The sequence below is a fragment of the Melanotaenia boesemani genome, chromosome 15 (assembly GCF_017639745.1).
Source record: "Melanotaenia boesemani isolate fMelBoe1 chromosome 15, fMelBoe1.pri, whole genome shotgun sequence".
Lineage (NCBI taxonomy): Eukaryota > Metazoa > Chordata > Actinopteri > Atheriniformes > Melanotaeniidae > Melanotaenia > Melanotaenia boesemani.
In genome coordinates this window covers 1,536,873-1,554,019 of record NC_055696.1, presented here as the reverse complement: position 1 = coordinate 1,554,019, position 17,147 = coordinate 1,536,873, and the positions used below count along the sequence as shown (strand labels likewise).

General features: G+C 41.3%; 1 protein-coding gene across 1 annotated transcript in view; it reads left to right on the top strand.

The window, feature by feature from the left end:
• uvrag (UV radiation resistance associated gene) overlaps positions 1-17,147 on the top strand; it is a 93,715-nt gene that overhangs the window by 67,069 nt on the left and 9,499 nt on the right. The window contains exon 14 of the mRNA XM_042008702.1: positions 13,736-13,827. Within this exon, the coding sequence (XP_041864636.1) occupies positions 13,736-13,827 (92 nt within the window). The remainder of the gene's footprint in view (positions 1-13,735; positions 13,828-17,147) is intronic.

Below are 17,147 nucleotides of genomic sequence, written 5' to 3'. Positions count from 1 at the left end.
TCAAGATCCTTAGCTTTCCAGTGGAGATCACATGTGTAGGTATATGGAAGGTAGACAGATTAAAATAAATATTCGTTTGTCCTGTCAGGCCCACAGGACGCCGGACACCGATGGGTAAAGCAGGACAGAATCATTATTTTTCAACTCAAAACTACAAAGAACTTCAGTCTTTCAGCATCTATGGTGCATAACACGGAGGAAGGGTTGAGAAAGTCTGGGGAAATGTTGGATATTGATGACCTTCAAGCAGGACTGCAACCATCATGTCTTTATGGTCATTCTAGCCACATTAGCTCAGGAGTATCTGGAAAATGTCATTTAACACACCCTAAGACGCATCCGTAGACGGTGCCTGGATTGTCTGGAAAATATACGGTGTAAACAGGAAGGAGAGAATCATACGTGAACTCCTGAACAGCTGAAATCTGCAAAAATAGAGATTAGTTTGCCTAACAATTGACTTTCTCACTTTTCAAGTGAATAAAAAGTGCAGTTCAATTATAATTAAAATGATTAAAGTACATTTCCTAAATACGGTTATGTTGGTCTTTAAAGACAGTTAAAATCATTTCCAGTGTGTTTGTGTCATTGTACTTTTGAAAGAAGGGTTAAAGAATAAAACACACTTGTGCAGTTTGCTGTATTTTAGGAAATGTCACAACTTTTTTAAAGAATGAAGTTTGTGTTCAGCCTCTTTCTAAGTGGTATTTTTTTATGAATTGGTGGATTTAAAAGACCTTACTCGACCCCCGTTTCACTGTAACAACAGCTTTCGTTCAATTGTGGCCTTCATCCAGCTCATTAGAGATTTAGAAACCACACATCCAGCCTCACACTTTTTCCTCTATGTTGAATCAATGGAAAAATCTACATAGTTGGCCTCCACGAGTGAGTGGGGGGGCGACCACACAATAGCGATTTGTTTCTGGTACTCTGCCTCTCTCTCTTTAAATCCTAATCAGATTTGGTTAATTGGGAATGAGGTCACGTTTAAACAACGTCTGTTTGGTGGTTTTATTTCATTTATACGTTATTAAAACTTTTGCATCCCTCTCTGTGAAGAGGTATAAAATATACATAGTCCATTTGGCATGCTGTCTCCATTTTACACTGACTTAGTCGGATTTGAAAAGAAAAGGAGTTTAACTGATTATGTATATGTTTGTCTTCCTGTTGGCTGGGAGCAGGTGGAGGGGAAGTGGAGCAAACCAATCTAATCACTGCCAAGCCAAACGTATGCAGAGTTGTCATTACTGAGTACATGGTTAAGTCAGCAGAATGAGCTTAAACCACCCATTTTAAACACAGATTACACCTACTTCTCTGTTTAAGAAAACATAAAGGAAAAGCCCAGAATTTTGTATCCAGCTGTTCCACTGGAGAAATCAAATATATTACACACAGCAGATTATGTCTCCCGTGGATTGCAGAGTGTACGGTCCCTGATTCCAACCAGCCATTCATTATGAAATAATCTGTGTTTATTGGCCAATGACTGCTTCAGTTCCAAACACTACAACCCTTTGTCTGTATAGAAAATGTTTTAACATCACTAACTCTGTGCAGGGTCACTGCTGAACAAACCCAGATGACCAGAAACTGCTTGGGGCGCTCCAAAGTAAACCGGACACAGCCTATAGTCTTCCAGTGCTGTGGCAGGGTTCATTTAAAACAGTGCCAACCAGTAGGACAGCCAAAAGGTTTATCTTTCTGTTTGTTGTACCATTATGCTGCTTTTAAAAATGTTATCCCCTTCTCAGAAAGTTGTGTTCATGCTCGGCTCTGTTTGCTGAACACGGCATTTTACAGCATAATTTGTTTACGGTAAAATTTGTCGCTTGGCGTCTGCGGCTGCAGACTGTTTCTTCTTGCCCTGCTGCCTCAGTGCTCTTATTTCCTTTATTTGTTGGCCACAGTGCACTCAGACCTCCACTGCGAAACATCACATTTTTTTCACCACTGATTTCCCAGTTTAGGGTAACAGAGTTTGGTATTTAATAACTTCCAAGTGCTTTTCAACAATCTTGAAATGGTGCATTTGCACCTTATTTCATGTACATTGTAATTCTTCATTATATTAGAGTTTTTTCCTAAAACATAACTAAAATTGTCTTTGGCAGTAGATTTTAAGAATTTGATTGAAGTCAAAACTGATTAAGATATTTCAATATGATTAATCATCCCAGGAGCGTTATCTGGTTTTATCCCTCACAGAGCCGTTTATTCTGTTGTATTTAACATCAAATCCATTTCTGGTTAAACAACATTGAATTCTTTCACATTGAAGTCTGACTTATAAACTTCCTGGTTACCGTTACAACTGTCTTGTATGGAAATGTAAGTACCACCCAAACAAAAGCCCAGCTCAGTTATTACTCCTTACTTGTATTTTTCTTTTTATTTAGGCATTTAGACACAAACAGCTTTCAGCTACCGTCTCTGTGAAAGCAGGAGGATGTTAATCAGTCTCAAATCCAGTGATAAGACTAGTATAAAATCTCAGTCGTGGCCACCGAATAAAGAGGAATCAGGAAAATAACGAGCCCATTCACGAACATGTGGACTGCAGGAAGCCAGAATAGGCACCTGCCCACAAACCGTGTAGTCATCCTCCTCCCTGCCAGACTATTTTCCAAGGAGCCATGATGGAAACACAACTTGTATTAAAAGAAAAGAAAAAAGCAAAAATCCCCTTGTAAAATCACTTTAAATCTAACGATATAATGAGTGTGATCATGCTCTGGCTTTGAATCTAAGTAGAAAATATTCTTTGCTGCATTTACTTGCTTTGTTTACTGCAACTGTGGTGAAGTTTGTTGTTTGCTCCGGGAAGCTTTCCAAACTAAAAAAAAAAACTAAAAATAAATAAATAAATAAATAAAAATAACACTGAATTTGTGCTGATCTCAAGCTATTCTCCATTTCTCTTGAATAACCCATCACTCTTCTTTGCCCGTCACTGTTTGGCACTGGTCGCTTTTCATACCACAATTTATTTCACTTTCATACCACAGTTTTGTGGCTTCTCAGAAGAACAAGCTCTGCATGCTTTTGATTTAACACAGTGAAGTAGTGAATTAGCATTACTCGAGGTGTGCAGCAGGCCTTGTGAGAGCTGCCATGGAGGATTGATGATAGTCCTACATGCCAATAGTGCTAACAGGAAGTTGACATTAGAGCTGTGACTTCACAAAAGGGGTCAGCTTGTGCTGGGGTCGGGTTGCTTAGCTTGAACTGAATATTTCAGTGACGAGGGTCATTAGCCTTGAGGGCCAGATCAGCCGTCAGAGTGGGGGGGTGGCACCTCCAATAGGTGTCACTGTCGCTCACCAGACTTGCTGACCTCCTCCACCAACCAGCACCGACTCTGTAACCACATCACAGCAACAGGAGGAATAGCCACAGCTACTTCTGACTCCCCTCAGTGATTGGGGTCACAGGAGACTAACACTGGTCTCCCTAACTGAATTTCCTATTCATCTCACACAGCCTTTCCCGTAATTATGTAAATCTGTTGACTGAATTTGGCAGCAATATGATACTCTGCAAAGTGTAACAACCAGTAATGCGACGGAAGAATCTGGTTCGAGTTAGAGCCGCATTTGGCCGGACTTGGGCCCAGTGAGCCCACCACACCTGTATCACATTACCACAGTATGGAAGAGACACAAATGAAGCAGAAGAGAACAAAAAGAGAAATCCAGCAGAGTTAAAGGATGTTTGATGGAGTAGATCAACATTCATAGTGCAGTTCTGAAATTGTTTATTACGTGCTTGCTTTAAATGGGAAAAAGTCAGGCAGAAGAATAAATATTACATTTCAGCTACTCTGAAAGTCCTAAATAGTGTAATTGAATAAATCAAAACTCCCACTATACTGCGTCTTAATACTACATCTATCAATCTCTTGCTATATTCGCTCTCTTTACTGTTTTACTGTAAAACTAAAGTTTTACAGCTAAGGTCGTATTTAAAAGACGTGGTCCTCATCGGGTCATATTCAAATGGATAACACCATACTAAAAAAAAGCTGAAGTAGCGTATGACAGTGTAATTACACCCCGCGGTGTAGTGCCGTGTCAAACCTTTAGCTGCTATTATCTTTCACATTGTTAGAGGATTTTTGGTCCACTCTACTTCACGTTGTAGCGTCAGCAGATGGAGGTTTGCAGGGAATTTATGCTCAACTCTCTAAAGGTCCTACATGCAGCGTCTCAACCAGGCTTAGGTCTGGACTTTGGCTGGACAATTGCAACAGAATAGTTCTTTTCTGTTGTACATTTGCTGAATTGCTTGAGATGATGCTCCTGTTAATTCCACTCAAGCTGTGTTGGCTTCACATTTGGCTCTAGAATACTTTGGTATACAGAAGAGTTCCAGCTCAACTCAATGACTACATGATGTCCTGGTTCTGTGGCTGAAAACAGCCCAAATCATCACCCTTCCACTGCCGTGCTTGATGGTACATTTGAGTATGTGCTGATGTGGTGCGTTCACCAAAAACAGGAGATCCACTTCGGAGAAATTGACAGCAGTGTTTAATGTTTTCCACTTGTGAATAATCTGTCTCACTACAGAATTGTGGAATCTTGATTGTTAAGAAATGACGTGAAATGGCCTTATAGCCCTTCCCAGATTAAAGGGCTGCAAGACTTGCTCCTTCAATATCCTTGCTGATGTCTTTCCTCCTTGGCATTGTATTAAAACACAACTAAATGTTCCAGAGCAGTAAACTGACAAAACTTCTGCTTTTAAAGAGCCGATCACATGCACTGATGGTCAGTACATGTGATTAGCATCACCTGACTGCCTCCCTGTTTTTGCAGAAGCCTTGCAAAGCTAAAAGTGAATTAATGATTCATCTACATTATCTGCCTCAGTCCACTAAGGTCTGCTGGTCTTTTACAACTGACTGGGTGTTTTTGTAACCTTGCAGACTCACTGCACCCTGACCAGTCTCCATTCAGGAAAAAAAAGTGGATATGAGAATAACAATGACCCTAATTTAAAGGAGAGACTTGGCTTTGCCACAGCAGAACAAAATGTAGTTAGAATAGAAATGTTTGTGTCCCACTTGGTTGGGATATTGTAACTGTTTATCTGGGCCAAGTTTGTACTTTGTTTTTTAGACTTTTTTGCTTTTATTTAATAATATTGAACATAGCGTAATCTGTTATATGTTCTTGTTAATCTGAAGTTGTATTTGTCTAATTTTAAGACCTGGTATGAGCCAGATGATTTTTTAAAATGACCTAATACCTGTGACTTCTTTAGATGGTCTTTAGGTGTGTGTAATACAGTACCTCTACCCGTGACTTGTAAACTCACATAGATGGAGTAAGTCTGGAGCCAAGCTTTCTTATATAGATTTTCTCTTTTTGGTCTTTCTATCCTCCACGTTTTGTCCACACTTTTAACTTGGCTTCACTCTAATAATCTGCCACAGATGCTGGATGTTGCCTATTAGACCTGATGTGCTGTAGAAAAGTTACATACCACTGTAAAATGAACTGCAGAGCTTTAGATGATAGAGGGTGATAAAGTCACAAATGATTAACCCATGACTTTCATTCAGCCCTGAAACTCTACATCTCTCCAGACTGTTGTTAACACTGACTTCTGTATGTAATGTTCACTCTCTTGTCTAAATGGGATTTAGTTTCTAAACTCCGAACATGTTCTTTATGTTTGACATCAGCCATTAAAGGGACACATATAAAAAATAAAGTGCATCTGTTGAATGGTTCAGTCTGACTCTAACTGGAAGTTGTTGGTTAAATGCTTTATTTTCCTTATTTATTGCGTTTGTTAACACATTTCTGGAGGTGACAGGAGCATTTTTTCATCTGTGCAGCACTAAATATTGACAAACTCTGATAATAACTTATGTAATATATAATAACTAATGTCTGCGTGTTTTAGTTGGACTTTTTCCTCATATACAGCTGTTTACACGTGTTTCATACTTTATTGCATCTCAGTGAGGTGTTGCATCACTATGTGCTGCCAGAGTATGAGTGTGTCTTGGCGTCGGTCCTACAAATGTCTGGAATTCTTCCGAAACATGTTTTTATCCATTAATGTTTTAAAGATGGTTGTCAAAAACACCGTATTACACGTTGGTCTGAAATCTTCGGTCAGGTTTTTAACTGAATTTGCCAGCCATCTGCAGAGGAAATTATCATGTTAAGCTTTTATCATCTTGTCTATTTTTGTTTCTCTTCTGGATTGCAGCCTGAAACCAGGCTAACTGGGAAGTCATTTCTCCAGCCATCAAGCCTCTACCATGACCATTACACAAACCAGTTACTGGTATGACTTATGGAATTTGAAGTAAAGATAAACGTTAAATTAACTAAGAATGATCCTCTGAGCTAAATTTGACCAATGAAAATTAACATCTTTTAAAAGTCACGTTAAAGACTGCAACTATTCTTCACTCTCCAAATATGTAGGAAGATATTTTCTGTGGTAAACAAATGCCTGTGGTGTTTCTGAAATCAGGACTGTATGATGATAACTGTGGCACGTATTCAAGGCCAGAACACTGCTTGTAGTTGAAGGGAAGTTAGTTTCAGTTGTGAATGAATTATATGACCCTAGCCAGACTCAAACAACTTTTCAGCCTGGTTCTGTATATTTATGGAGACACATGAAAGGCTGCTGTGATTAATCAAGTTGTATTTCATATTCCGGACTGTACCGCATAATTGTTGAGGTTTTGAACCTCTGTTGCGCCATGTGAGGTTTTGCCATCAGCCAGACCAAAGCTGTGACTGCAGAGCCTGAAAACACCAGGTCAGAAAATAGCAACCCGGTGTGCTGCAGTTCCCCAAGCGTGTCAAATGAAAATAGATAAGGAAGCTAAAAAAAATACAAATATCCTCTGCCTTTCCTGTTTTCCTGCAAGACGCTTCAGCTCGCCATCTGTAGCCATTTTGACTCGGCCATTTTGTGCGTATCCTGGTCAGCTTTTGAGTTGTAATGCATTTAGTAGCTGACTGAGGGCTGAGTTTCATTATGTCTTCCGGACGAGGCCAGATGGGCGGAAACATTGAAGTGCCACGCTGCAGCAAACTTAATCAACCATTTCAAATCCACCAGTGAGCTAGAAAGGACTCCTCAGAGGGGACGTTGTGTTTAATAGAGATCAAACGAGGATGTAGGGGGACAAACAGCTGATTATTGTGAAGAAAATCCTGATGAGAACAGAACATGCAATCTTACACCATGTTCCTGTAGAGCCCTACTGTATACAACAATTACGGATAACAGGCAAATTTTCCAGTATGTTTGTACGTTTCAACCTTCGTGATTTATTCCGCTCACTGCTGGTAGTGGAGTTATGCTACGTAATAGTTTTTGGTGCAAAATAAATATACTGCATAGCACATAAATTTATGAGGTCTGGTTTCCCTGCTCGACCACATTAGATAACAAAACAGCTGTAATTCTTCTGGATGAGTCGAACTGTATTGAAATGTCACAACAAAAAGATCAGATGAAAATCTTCCTCTATGTGCGTTTGCACCGTGTCCGCTCTGTGACGTTGATCAAACTAGATGCAGCCTTTGAGCTGTTAGCAACAATATTGTTGTCAAACAGGAAAAAACAGCAGATCAAAAGAATCTGAGCTGTGTATGCGGCTCCGTGAGCTGTAAACAAAAAGGAACAATAACTGGAGCAATGTGCCACTGTGTGAGCCTTTTGAGCAAAGACATGACTGAGAGGATTCAAACAAGATCAAGTGTATAAATATACTCTAGTGGCAGCTGTAATGAGGAGCATAAAGCCTCACCTGCTGCCCTTGCAGTCAGATGTGAAGAAATCATCTGCAAGGCAGCTTTGGCTACACAAAACACGGACTGTGTGTGGACCGTGTGGTTTCCATGCACCAGCCAAACAGCTTCAGAAGGATAGTAAATGCCCAAAAGCTGCTCTAATGAGCCAAGAAACGTTTGCTTATTGACCATTTTATTGCATGTGTCACTTGAAGCGGCGTGTGTTAAAATCTTTGAGGGCTGGCACATATGCAGTCCCACCCATATCGTGCCAAAAAGAGGCCACATTAGCTAAACTTATGGTGCATGATGATGTTTCATGGGACTTATTACAGTAATTTGAAAGAATTTAATAAAAATCCATAAAGTAGTTGACTTGGCTGTTAGGGCGCACACATTTAGCATGCTAGCCGTCACTGAGGCATTGTTAGCTTTGGCTTTATAATTAGCAGGCCAGCACGCAGACTTTAGTGCATTTTCTGGCAGGATGAGTAGAAATGATGATTGAACTGACACAAACTGTTATATTACATAACATAGTGTTCCACACAAATTAGAATATATTGCAGGGGATTTTGATATCTGCTGTATTATTCAGCTCTTATATGTTTTTTTTATCATGCATGTGTAGTTTAGCTGTTCATGATTCAGTAAACTTAAACAGAAACTATCTATGAAATATTGTCAGTGCAGTTTATCTCCCAAAGCTCCACTTCTCTGCATATGAAGTCTGAAAACTAATGTCTCTGTCAACTTCATGGACTTATGTTGAAGTATCCAGTCCACAGTTTGACCTGAGGGATGGAGGGAGGAACACCTGGTTAGCCCCTTTTATAACAAGCTGTCATAGGAACTAATGAGCTTCCTGATTACCCTCCCCAGGGTGCATGAAAAACATATATACTCTTTCTATTTTTACCCCACTGGACAAAAGCATACTGATTATAAATCACAGGGTAGCTGTCGGACGTGCACAGGATACTCCGCAGTTGGATTTGAAGACTTGTAACGTCTTGATGAAAATATCCTGTGTCCCACATTTCCACCTCTACCATCTCTGTTTACTATATAACACTGCTGGAAGCATTTCCCACAGTATATGGCTACCTCAAAGCGGAAAAAGGAAGGAGAAAGGGGAGGTGTTCTTTGTTACCTGGGCCACCCCTCTCCACCACATCATCAGCAATCAACCTCAAAATTCCCAGCAGCCCGCCCACATTAGAGGTCTAATCTGAAGGTGATTAGTACTGACAAATTCAGGGAAACAGTAATATGCTGCATAAGCGAAGCTGTGTTTGTTTAGCCTCTGTACAGAGCTCAGGGCAAACAAGAAGGTTTTGCCAAATAATGGGTGGCATGTACTGTAAACTGACTGATTCCCTCCGGCTGCAGCCAACTTCGGTGTGTTTGTGTGTGGTCACGGCTCCAGCGGATTGGCAGTCTGGGCCTGTGTACATTGCCGAATTCTTTGGGCTGTTGCATTATCTTGGCAATGAATGAGGATGACTTCCTTACATTCTCACATGTGATAGGTCAGTTTCACTCATTCCTTTAACTCCCTGATGCCAAAGCTTGCTCGCATACTGACTGCTAACCCACTGCATATGCTGCAGTTTCTTTAGTCCTGAGTGTGATTTGTTGAATAGATAAACATGGAAAAGAGGGTCCAGACTCAAAGATTTGAGCAGAAACAAGAGACGTGGCTAGATCTGTTGCACTGTCATCGTGTAAACAGAAACCTCAGCGAGTATCCCCACTCTACCTCTCCACCTCCAACAACTAGGTCCTCTCGACTTTCAGCTGTCCTCAAGCTGGGAATCTCTCACCGCTATCTGGTTAGCCCCATAACAAAGAACCCTGTGGCCAGCTTTAATGCACACATCCATTCACAAGCACGTAAAAGACTCGAGTTTTCAACATTAGGATGTCAGAAAGGGAAACTGGAAACGTCGAGCAGTGCACATCATCACATAGAAACGCTGATCGTTTCTGCTGCAGAATCAAACTGGTGTGTATTTTGTTCGATGTCAGTTAAAACACATTGCCTCATATCTCTTACAACATGCTCTCTGGGAATAGTTTGGGTTTACAGACCAGAATCTAAACCTTCCCACTCATCTGTTTGTTTCCATCCTGAAGTCAAAGCTTTCGGGGTGCCGACAGTTGCAAATGATACCCAGCTTTTTGTCATTAAGCTGCTTTGCACATTTCTTTCTCTTCTCTGGTGTTCTCTTTTTCTTTCAGATGATTTATCCGGGTCACCAATGTTTTTGTGTTTGTCTCAAGTGGGCAGAGAAGGAGGAGGAAGGCTGATGTTTGCATATTTGACAACCGGCATCCAGGAAAAAAAAGCCTTTGCAGCACATATGTACACATACAGCGCACACAGACGAGAAGCTCAATGCATCTTCCACCAGAAGACCAGAACCTTTAATGGACATTGATCGTCTGGCTGGCTGAGCTCTGGGTCAGCTGCAGTGCTGCAGGTATTCGTTCTTCTAGATGCATTAAACACACCTCATTATGACGGTGGTGTGAAGCAGCACTGCAGATGGCTCAGAGTAAGCAGTTGTTGGTGCCCACTGAAGCCTGAGCAAACATGCATGGAGGAGGATGCTTAAAATCTTTCACATAAGAAAAGTCTTCGATTTGTCACGTTCTTATTAAATTTTTTTTTATAATCCCCCTCACTAACCTCCACAAAAATTATAAGTGCACTTGGACCCAGCGTTGGGATGTCAACTGCTCTTGTCTTCACCCATGTCGATGTCTGTCTGTTCAACAAATGCTGTGATCTTTACATTTTAGAAAAAAAGGAAAGGGGGGGAGGCATGCATGCAGATGCATGGTCATGCACTTTCTCTCCCACACACAGACATACATTCGTGTAATTTAACATAGGGCTCCTGTCAGTCATGCAGTGTGGTTATTACACACGCCAAGCAATGCAATCTGAAGAAAGCATTTTGTTATGCTTTCTTACTTGAAAAAAAACATCCATTTTTACTTCTTCTATTTATTCTTTGCTCATATCTGAATCAAAACTTTTCATTTATACCTTGAAATTTCCGTGAGATTAGGAATTTACGTTTTTTAGCATGTGGTAGCAGAAAAAGCAGCTCCTCCTCCCTTCCCCATGTTGCTGTGTTTTTATTTTTTATTTTATTTTTTTTTATTTTTAAACTGGTGTTATTGATCTTGGCCTACTGTTTCAGACCAAATCCTGCCATGAAGCTGGTCAGAGCTGGAGGTTTGCTCTAAGCCATGAATGGATCTTTGTGTTGTTCTCGTAGATTTTGGACCCTTCCATCACCATTTGGGTTTTGAGGTGACACCCTTATCCAACTGCCACAATCTGGACTGCTTTTTGATAAAAGCTCCCTTTGAAACTGTCAGGATGGTTGTTTCTGCAGCTCGCACACATACACTGACATGCAGATGCTTTAGCATGTGTCGTGCACATACCACACTGTACATGTTATTCTGGCAGCTGTTCAGAGAGAATGGGATCTGGAACGTTTTGTTAGTTGAAATCCAATACGTGCACATGCGATTGGCTGTTGGCACTGCTGGTTTGACCTTTCATGTCGATGCTCTTCTGTCACTCCCCACCCTTATTAATCACGCTTTATGAGAGCAACTGTGCCACTAACTGTTCAGGAGACTGAAATACACTTGCAGTACTTAAAAATGCTCCATCTTCACTTTTCATAGAAAATACACATTTCTTAACATAATCTAATTTCAGTGTTTTCCATGTTCACTGAGGGAAAAGGGCTGAAAATGGGATGGTAATTTCCCCAGTTCCACTTAATCAACTTGCAACAGAAAACAACGTGATTTGGTCCCAAGCTGAACAGTGCACAATCCATGCCCCTTCTACCACCCCTAAAAATAGTGTGGTTGCAGCCTATAAAAGGAACAGAATGAAATCTTTCTCATGTGCCTGCATAATGTCATGACTGGCTGAACCACAGAGGAGAGGCAGAGCTGTTGGTCTGCTGAAAGCTGCCCAACACAGAAGAAACAAAGCCAGGTAAATGTAAGTCAGCTGATTTGCAAGTATATGTGGACAGTGTGTCTTGAGGCCAGAACACTGCTTGTAGCTGAAGTTGATCCCAGAAAGATCAGCCTTAACTAACTACCTGACCTCTATTCCCACATTTTGAGTTTGTAACCAAAACAAATGTCATTTTGAAACTACTTGAAGTTTTCATATTTAATGAGAAACTGAAATGACCAAACCCGAGATGTCTATAACCGATCGGGGGAAACAAAATACGGAGAATATTCAACCAGTCAGAGAAGTTCAGCTCTGCAACCTTCAAGTGGACTAAATGCAGGAAGTGGACTTCAGCGCAGGGCATGTGGGTAAACACATTAAAAACATCCATATGTGAAGGATGATAGCCAAGAAATGGCTCGCAGTCAGACGTGGTTTAATGTGCACAGTTCATGCTGCTGCTGATTGGTCCGCTTTAAACAAACTCTGGTCTGAAACAGGGGTCTCAGCTCACGTGCAAGTGAATCCTGGTGAGGTTTGCTTTCAGTGTGAACGCAAACGAACCATGCAGTGAACCAAACAGAGGACATGACATAGAACGCACGCAGCACAACATGCCGGCTATCTCGCTGCCTTTCCTCCTGCTCATACTGGACAGATTCGTGTGTAAACCACAGGTCTGAACATCAAACTAAAGACAGAAACCCCAAAACATTTATTGCTGCTCCTGGCCAATCAATATGTCGGATTGTCTTCGTTTTCTTTTTTTTTTTTTTTTTTTGCTCCCAGTTCTTCTGCTCAAACGTGAGCCAGAGAAATTTCCCTGTGTAATAAAATTCTGGCTGGAAGAGCTTGAGAACATCAGACTTTTTATTTCAAGTCTCAGCTTACTTAAAATTTATTAAATATAAAATCTGAACATGGTTTTCTTTCAGCTCCATTAAAGCAAATAAAGTTTTATCAAGATGCCCTGAAAACCTTTTATCTCCTCCTTAACTGGTTAAGAAAACCTCCTTAACAAAAGTCCATGACCTTCAGTCTCAGAGGCCCAAACATCTATTTCTCTTTCATTTCTTATCATTAAGTCGGCCATCCGTTTTTTATGCTCACATATGAAAAAGCAACATGTTATCCTGAGTGAGTCGGCTGTCAGAGTCATGTGCAATTCATATCTTCCCAAAGAGGTGTGTGTGTCTGGGAAGAGAAAAAAGCCCGCGGTTGCCGTGGAAGCGTGTGGAAACAAACCAGATGTCAGCTGGTGCAGGCAGCATGTGTGACAAAGGGGCCTCTGAGATATAAGCTGGACGTGCGGCATGATGCTCTTCTGCTGTTCAGTCATACAGGTTAAATAAACTCTCTGGGACAAGAGTTGGCTTTGCTGTGACATCACTCAACTGTTGGAGGAAGATTTTTCTGGCAGTTGAGCTGAAACTTCAAGGTGGCCCCGCTGCTCCCCCCTCTTCACTGTATTTGATTCTATCACCATGAAATAGAGCGCTGTGGTTCAAGGGAAGGACTGTGTAAGGCCAGTTTTAGAAGCTAGTCTACTAAAAAGAGAGAAGGGCGTTATGGGAGAATGTAATGAGGACTCGAACATGCTCTTTGCCCCATTTTGTCCAGATGTTTCATCAGAAGTGTTTTTCTTGCCGCCCGCATCTCATCTCCTGTCTTTCAACAAACCTTACACATTATCACACATGTCTGTTATCAGGAGAAGGTGCCCGCTGTACGTCCACATGAGTAATGGTGTAAAGGGGAGAATAAAAAATGTGTCATGGTGAAAGAATGTGGACTTCAGACATCTTCTGTTGGATATTTCTGGCTTCTCCAGACATTGAGTGCATGTGTGCCAGAGCAACGTGCAGCCAACTCCATACTGTATGTGTGGCCTAATCCAGTGGAGTGTATTGTTTTAAGTTAATGATACAGCTTGTGTTTCCTTGTCTTACAGCTGAGATATCAGCATGGCTTGACCACCCCCGATCTGCAGCAGACACTGCCCAACCTGAAGAACTTCCTGGAACACGGCCTGATGGTGCGATGGTAAGAATGAGCTGACACCACAAATGTTTTTACATTACAAACATTACATTAGAAGATAGAAGATTTATCAAATTAGCCATTTTTGCCTGAAGAAAACACAAGTATTAAAGGTTGGAAACAATCGGAAATCGTTTTACAATTTATTTTTCTTTTTAAAGAATCTTCTTTTAAGGAAAAAACATGCAACTGGAAATAACACACCATAGTGTCAAAGACAACATGGAAAACCAGAGTAAACTTTGCCAAAGCGACTGACTATAGAACACAAAACACTTTTGGACAAGGCCTGTTGGCTTGGTTTCCCTGTGAGACTGTGATCCAGGAGAAATGCTTCTCTAAGCGCTCGCATGTCTGTACGCCAGTGAGTTGCACACTCAAAGTGGATATTTTTTTTTTCTCCTTTTTTCCAGTTTCAGTAGTAATTCTTTGCAGACTTTCTTTGCTGAGTTGGACACACTCAGCTGTTTGTACTGTGATTAACACTGTTTTTTTAGATCAGGGAATGAACAAACCTGAAGAAATGTGTCACTTTGATGCTACAAACAGGCCAGAATAATAAGTCTCTGTTCGGCCTGGTGGTTGCCCTGTAACATGGGCCTAGTAGAGAGAAAAGAACTTTCTACAGACAGATGAATGACTACATATAATTAATTTGTGAGGTGGTTATTTGTAAAACTACTGTTGTACTTGTGGGGGTTTAATGGGCTTGCTCAGGGGCCCAGAGTGGTTCACCTCTGTTGGTACACCAAGGACTTGAACCTTGTAACTTGAAACCTCACAGTATTAATGGAAAAGTTTAAACATACAAGTAACTTGAAACTTGTAGGTATTGACTAAAAAAAATTAGATGGAGGATACAAACGGTTGAAATTAGTTTTCTCCTCAGGGGGTCTGGGCTCTCCTTAAGAGACAGGGTGAGAAGCTCAGCCACCCTGGAGAGGCTCAGAGTAGAGTCACTACTCTTCCACACTGAGAGGAGCCGGATGAGGTGGCTCGGCATCTGGTCAGGATGCCTCCTGGTCGCTTCCTTGGTGAGGTGTTCCAGACACGTCCCACCAGGAGGGGACCCTGGGGAAGACCCAGGACACGCTGGCTGCACTATGTCTCTCGGCTGGCCTGGGAACGCCTCGGGATCCACCCGGGGGAGCTTGAGAAAACGGTCAGGGAGAGGGAAGTCTGCTTAGGCTACCTGCCCCCGTGGCCCAACTTCGGATGGATGATGAATGGATGGATGGATGGATGGATGATGATAGATAGAATAGAATAGAATGCCTTTTATTGTCATTATACACATGTACAACGAGATTAAGCCGTCCCCAGTGTCAGTGCAAAGAGAGCAGTATAGAAATAAATAATAAATGAAAGATCTAAGGTATAAAATATTTACAGAAATAAAACAGATGTGCACACTCTAGTTATTTGCAGATATAAGTATGATGTCTATGTCTGAAAAAAAATGGATGGATGGATGATAGATGATAGATGGTGGATGGATGGATGGATGGATGATAATTAGATAGATGGATGATGGATGATGGATGGATGGATGATGGATGGATGGATGATAATTAGATGGATGGATGGATGGATGATGGATGGATGGATGATAATTGGATAGATGGATGATGGATGGATGGATGGATGGATGATGGATGGATGGATGGATGATAGATGGATGGATGATGGATGATAGATGGATGGATGATGGATGATAGATGGATGGATGGATTATAGATGGATGGATGGATGGATGGATGGATGATGGATGGATGGATGGATGATAATTAGATGGATGATGGATGGATTGATGTTAGATAGATGGATGATGGATGGATGGATGGATGGATGGATGATAATTAGATAGATGGATGATGGATGATAGATGGATGGATGATGGATGGATGGATGGATGATAATTAGATTGATGGATGATGGATGGATGGATGGATGATGGATGGATGGATGATAATTAGATAGATGGATGATGGATGGATGATAATTAGATGGATGGATGGATGATGGATGGATGGATGATAATTGGATGATTGATGGATGATAATTAGATAGATGGATGATGGATGGATGGATGTTAGATAGATAGATGGATGATGGATGGATGGATGGATGGATGGATGATGGATGGATGGATGATAGATGGATGGATGGATGATGGATGGATGGATGGATGGATGGATGGATGATACATGGATGGATCATGGATCATGGATCATGGCTGGATGATGGATGGATGGATGGATGGATGGATGATACATGGATGGATCATGGATCATGGATGGATGATGGATGGATGGATGGATGATGGATGGATGGATGATAGATGGATGGATGGATGGATGGATGATAATTAGATGGATGGATGGATGATGGATGGATGGATGGATGGATGATAATTAGATTGATGGATTTTGGATGTTAGATAGATAGATGGATGATGGATGGATGGATGGATGATGGATGGATGGATGATAGATGGATGGATGGATGGATGGATGGATGGATGGATGATACATGGATGGATCATGGATGATGGATGGATGGATGGATGATACATGGATGGATCATGGATCATGGATGGATGATGGATGATACATGGATGGATCATGGATCATGGATCATGGATGGATGATGGATGGATGGATGGATGGATGATACATGGATGGATCATGGATCATGGATGGATGATGGATGGATGGATGGATGATGGATGGATGGATGATAGATGGATGGATGGATGGATGGATGGATGATAATTAGATGGATGGATGGATGGATGATAATTAGATAGATGGATGATGGATGATGGATGTTAGATAGATAGATGGATGATGGATGGATGGATGGATGATAGATGGATGGATGGATGGATGATACATGGATGGATCATGGATCATGGATAGATGATAGATGGATGGATGGATGATAGATGGATGGATGGATGATGGATGGATGGATGGATGGATGGATGGATGGATGGATGATAATTAGATGGATGGATGGATGATGGATGGATGGATGGATGATAATTAGATAGATGGATGATGGATGTTAGATAGATAGATGGATGATGGATGGATGGATGGATGGATGGATGGATGGATGATACATGGATGGATCATGGATCATGGATGGATGATAGATGGATGGATGGATGATAGATGGATGGATGGATGATGGATGGATGGATGGATGATTGATGGATGGATGGATGATAGATGGATGGATGGATGGATGGATGATACATGGATGGATCATGGATCATGGATGGATGATGGATGGATGGATGATAGATGGATGGATGG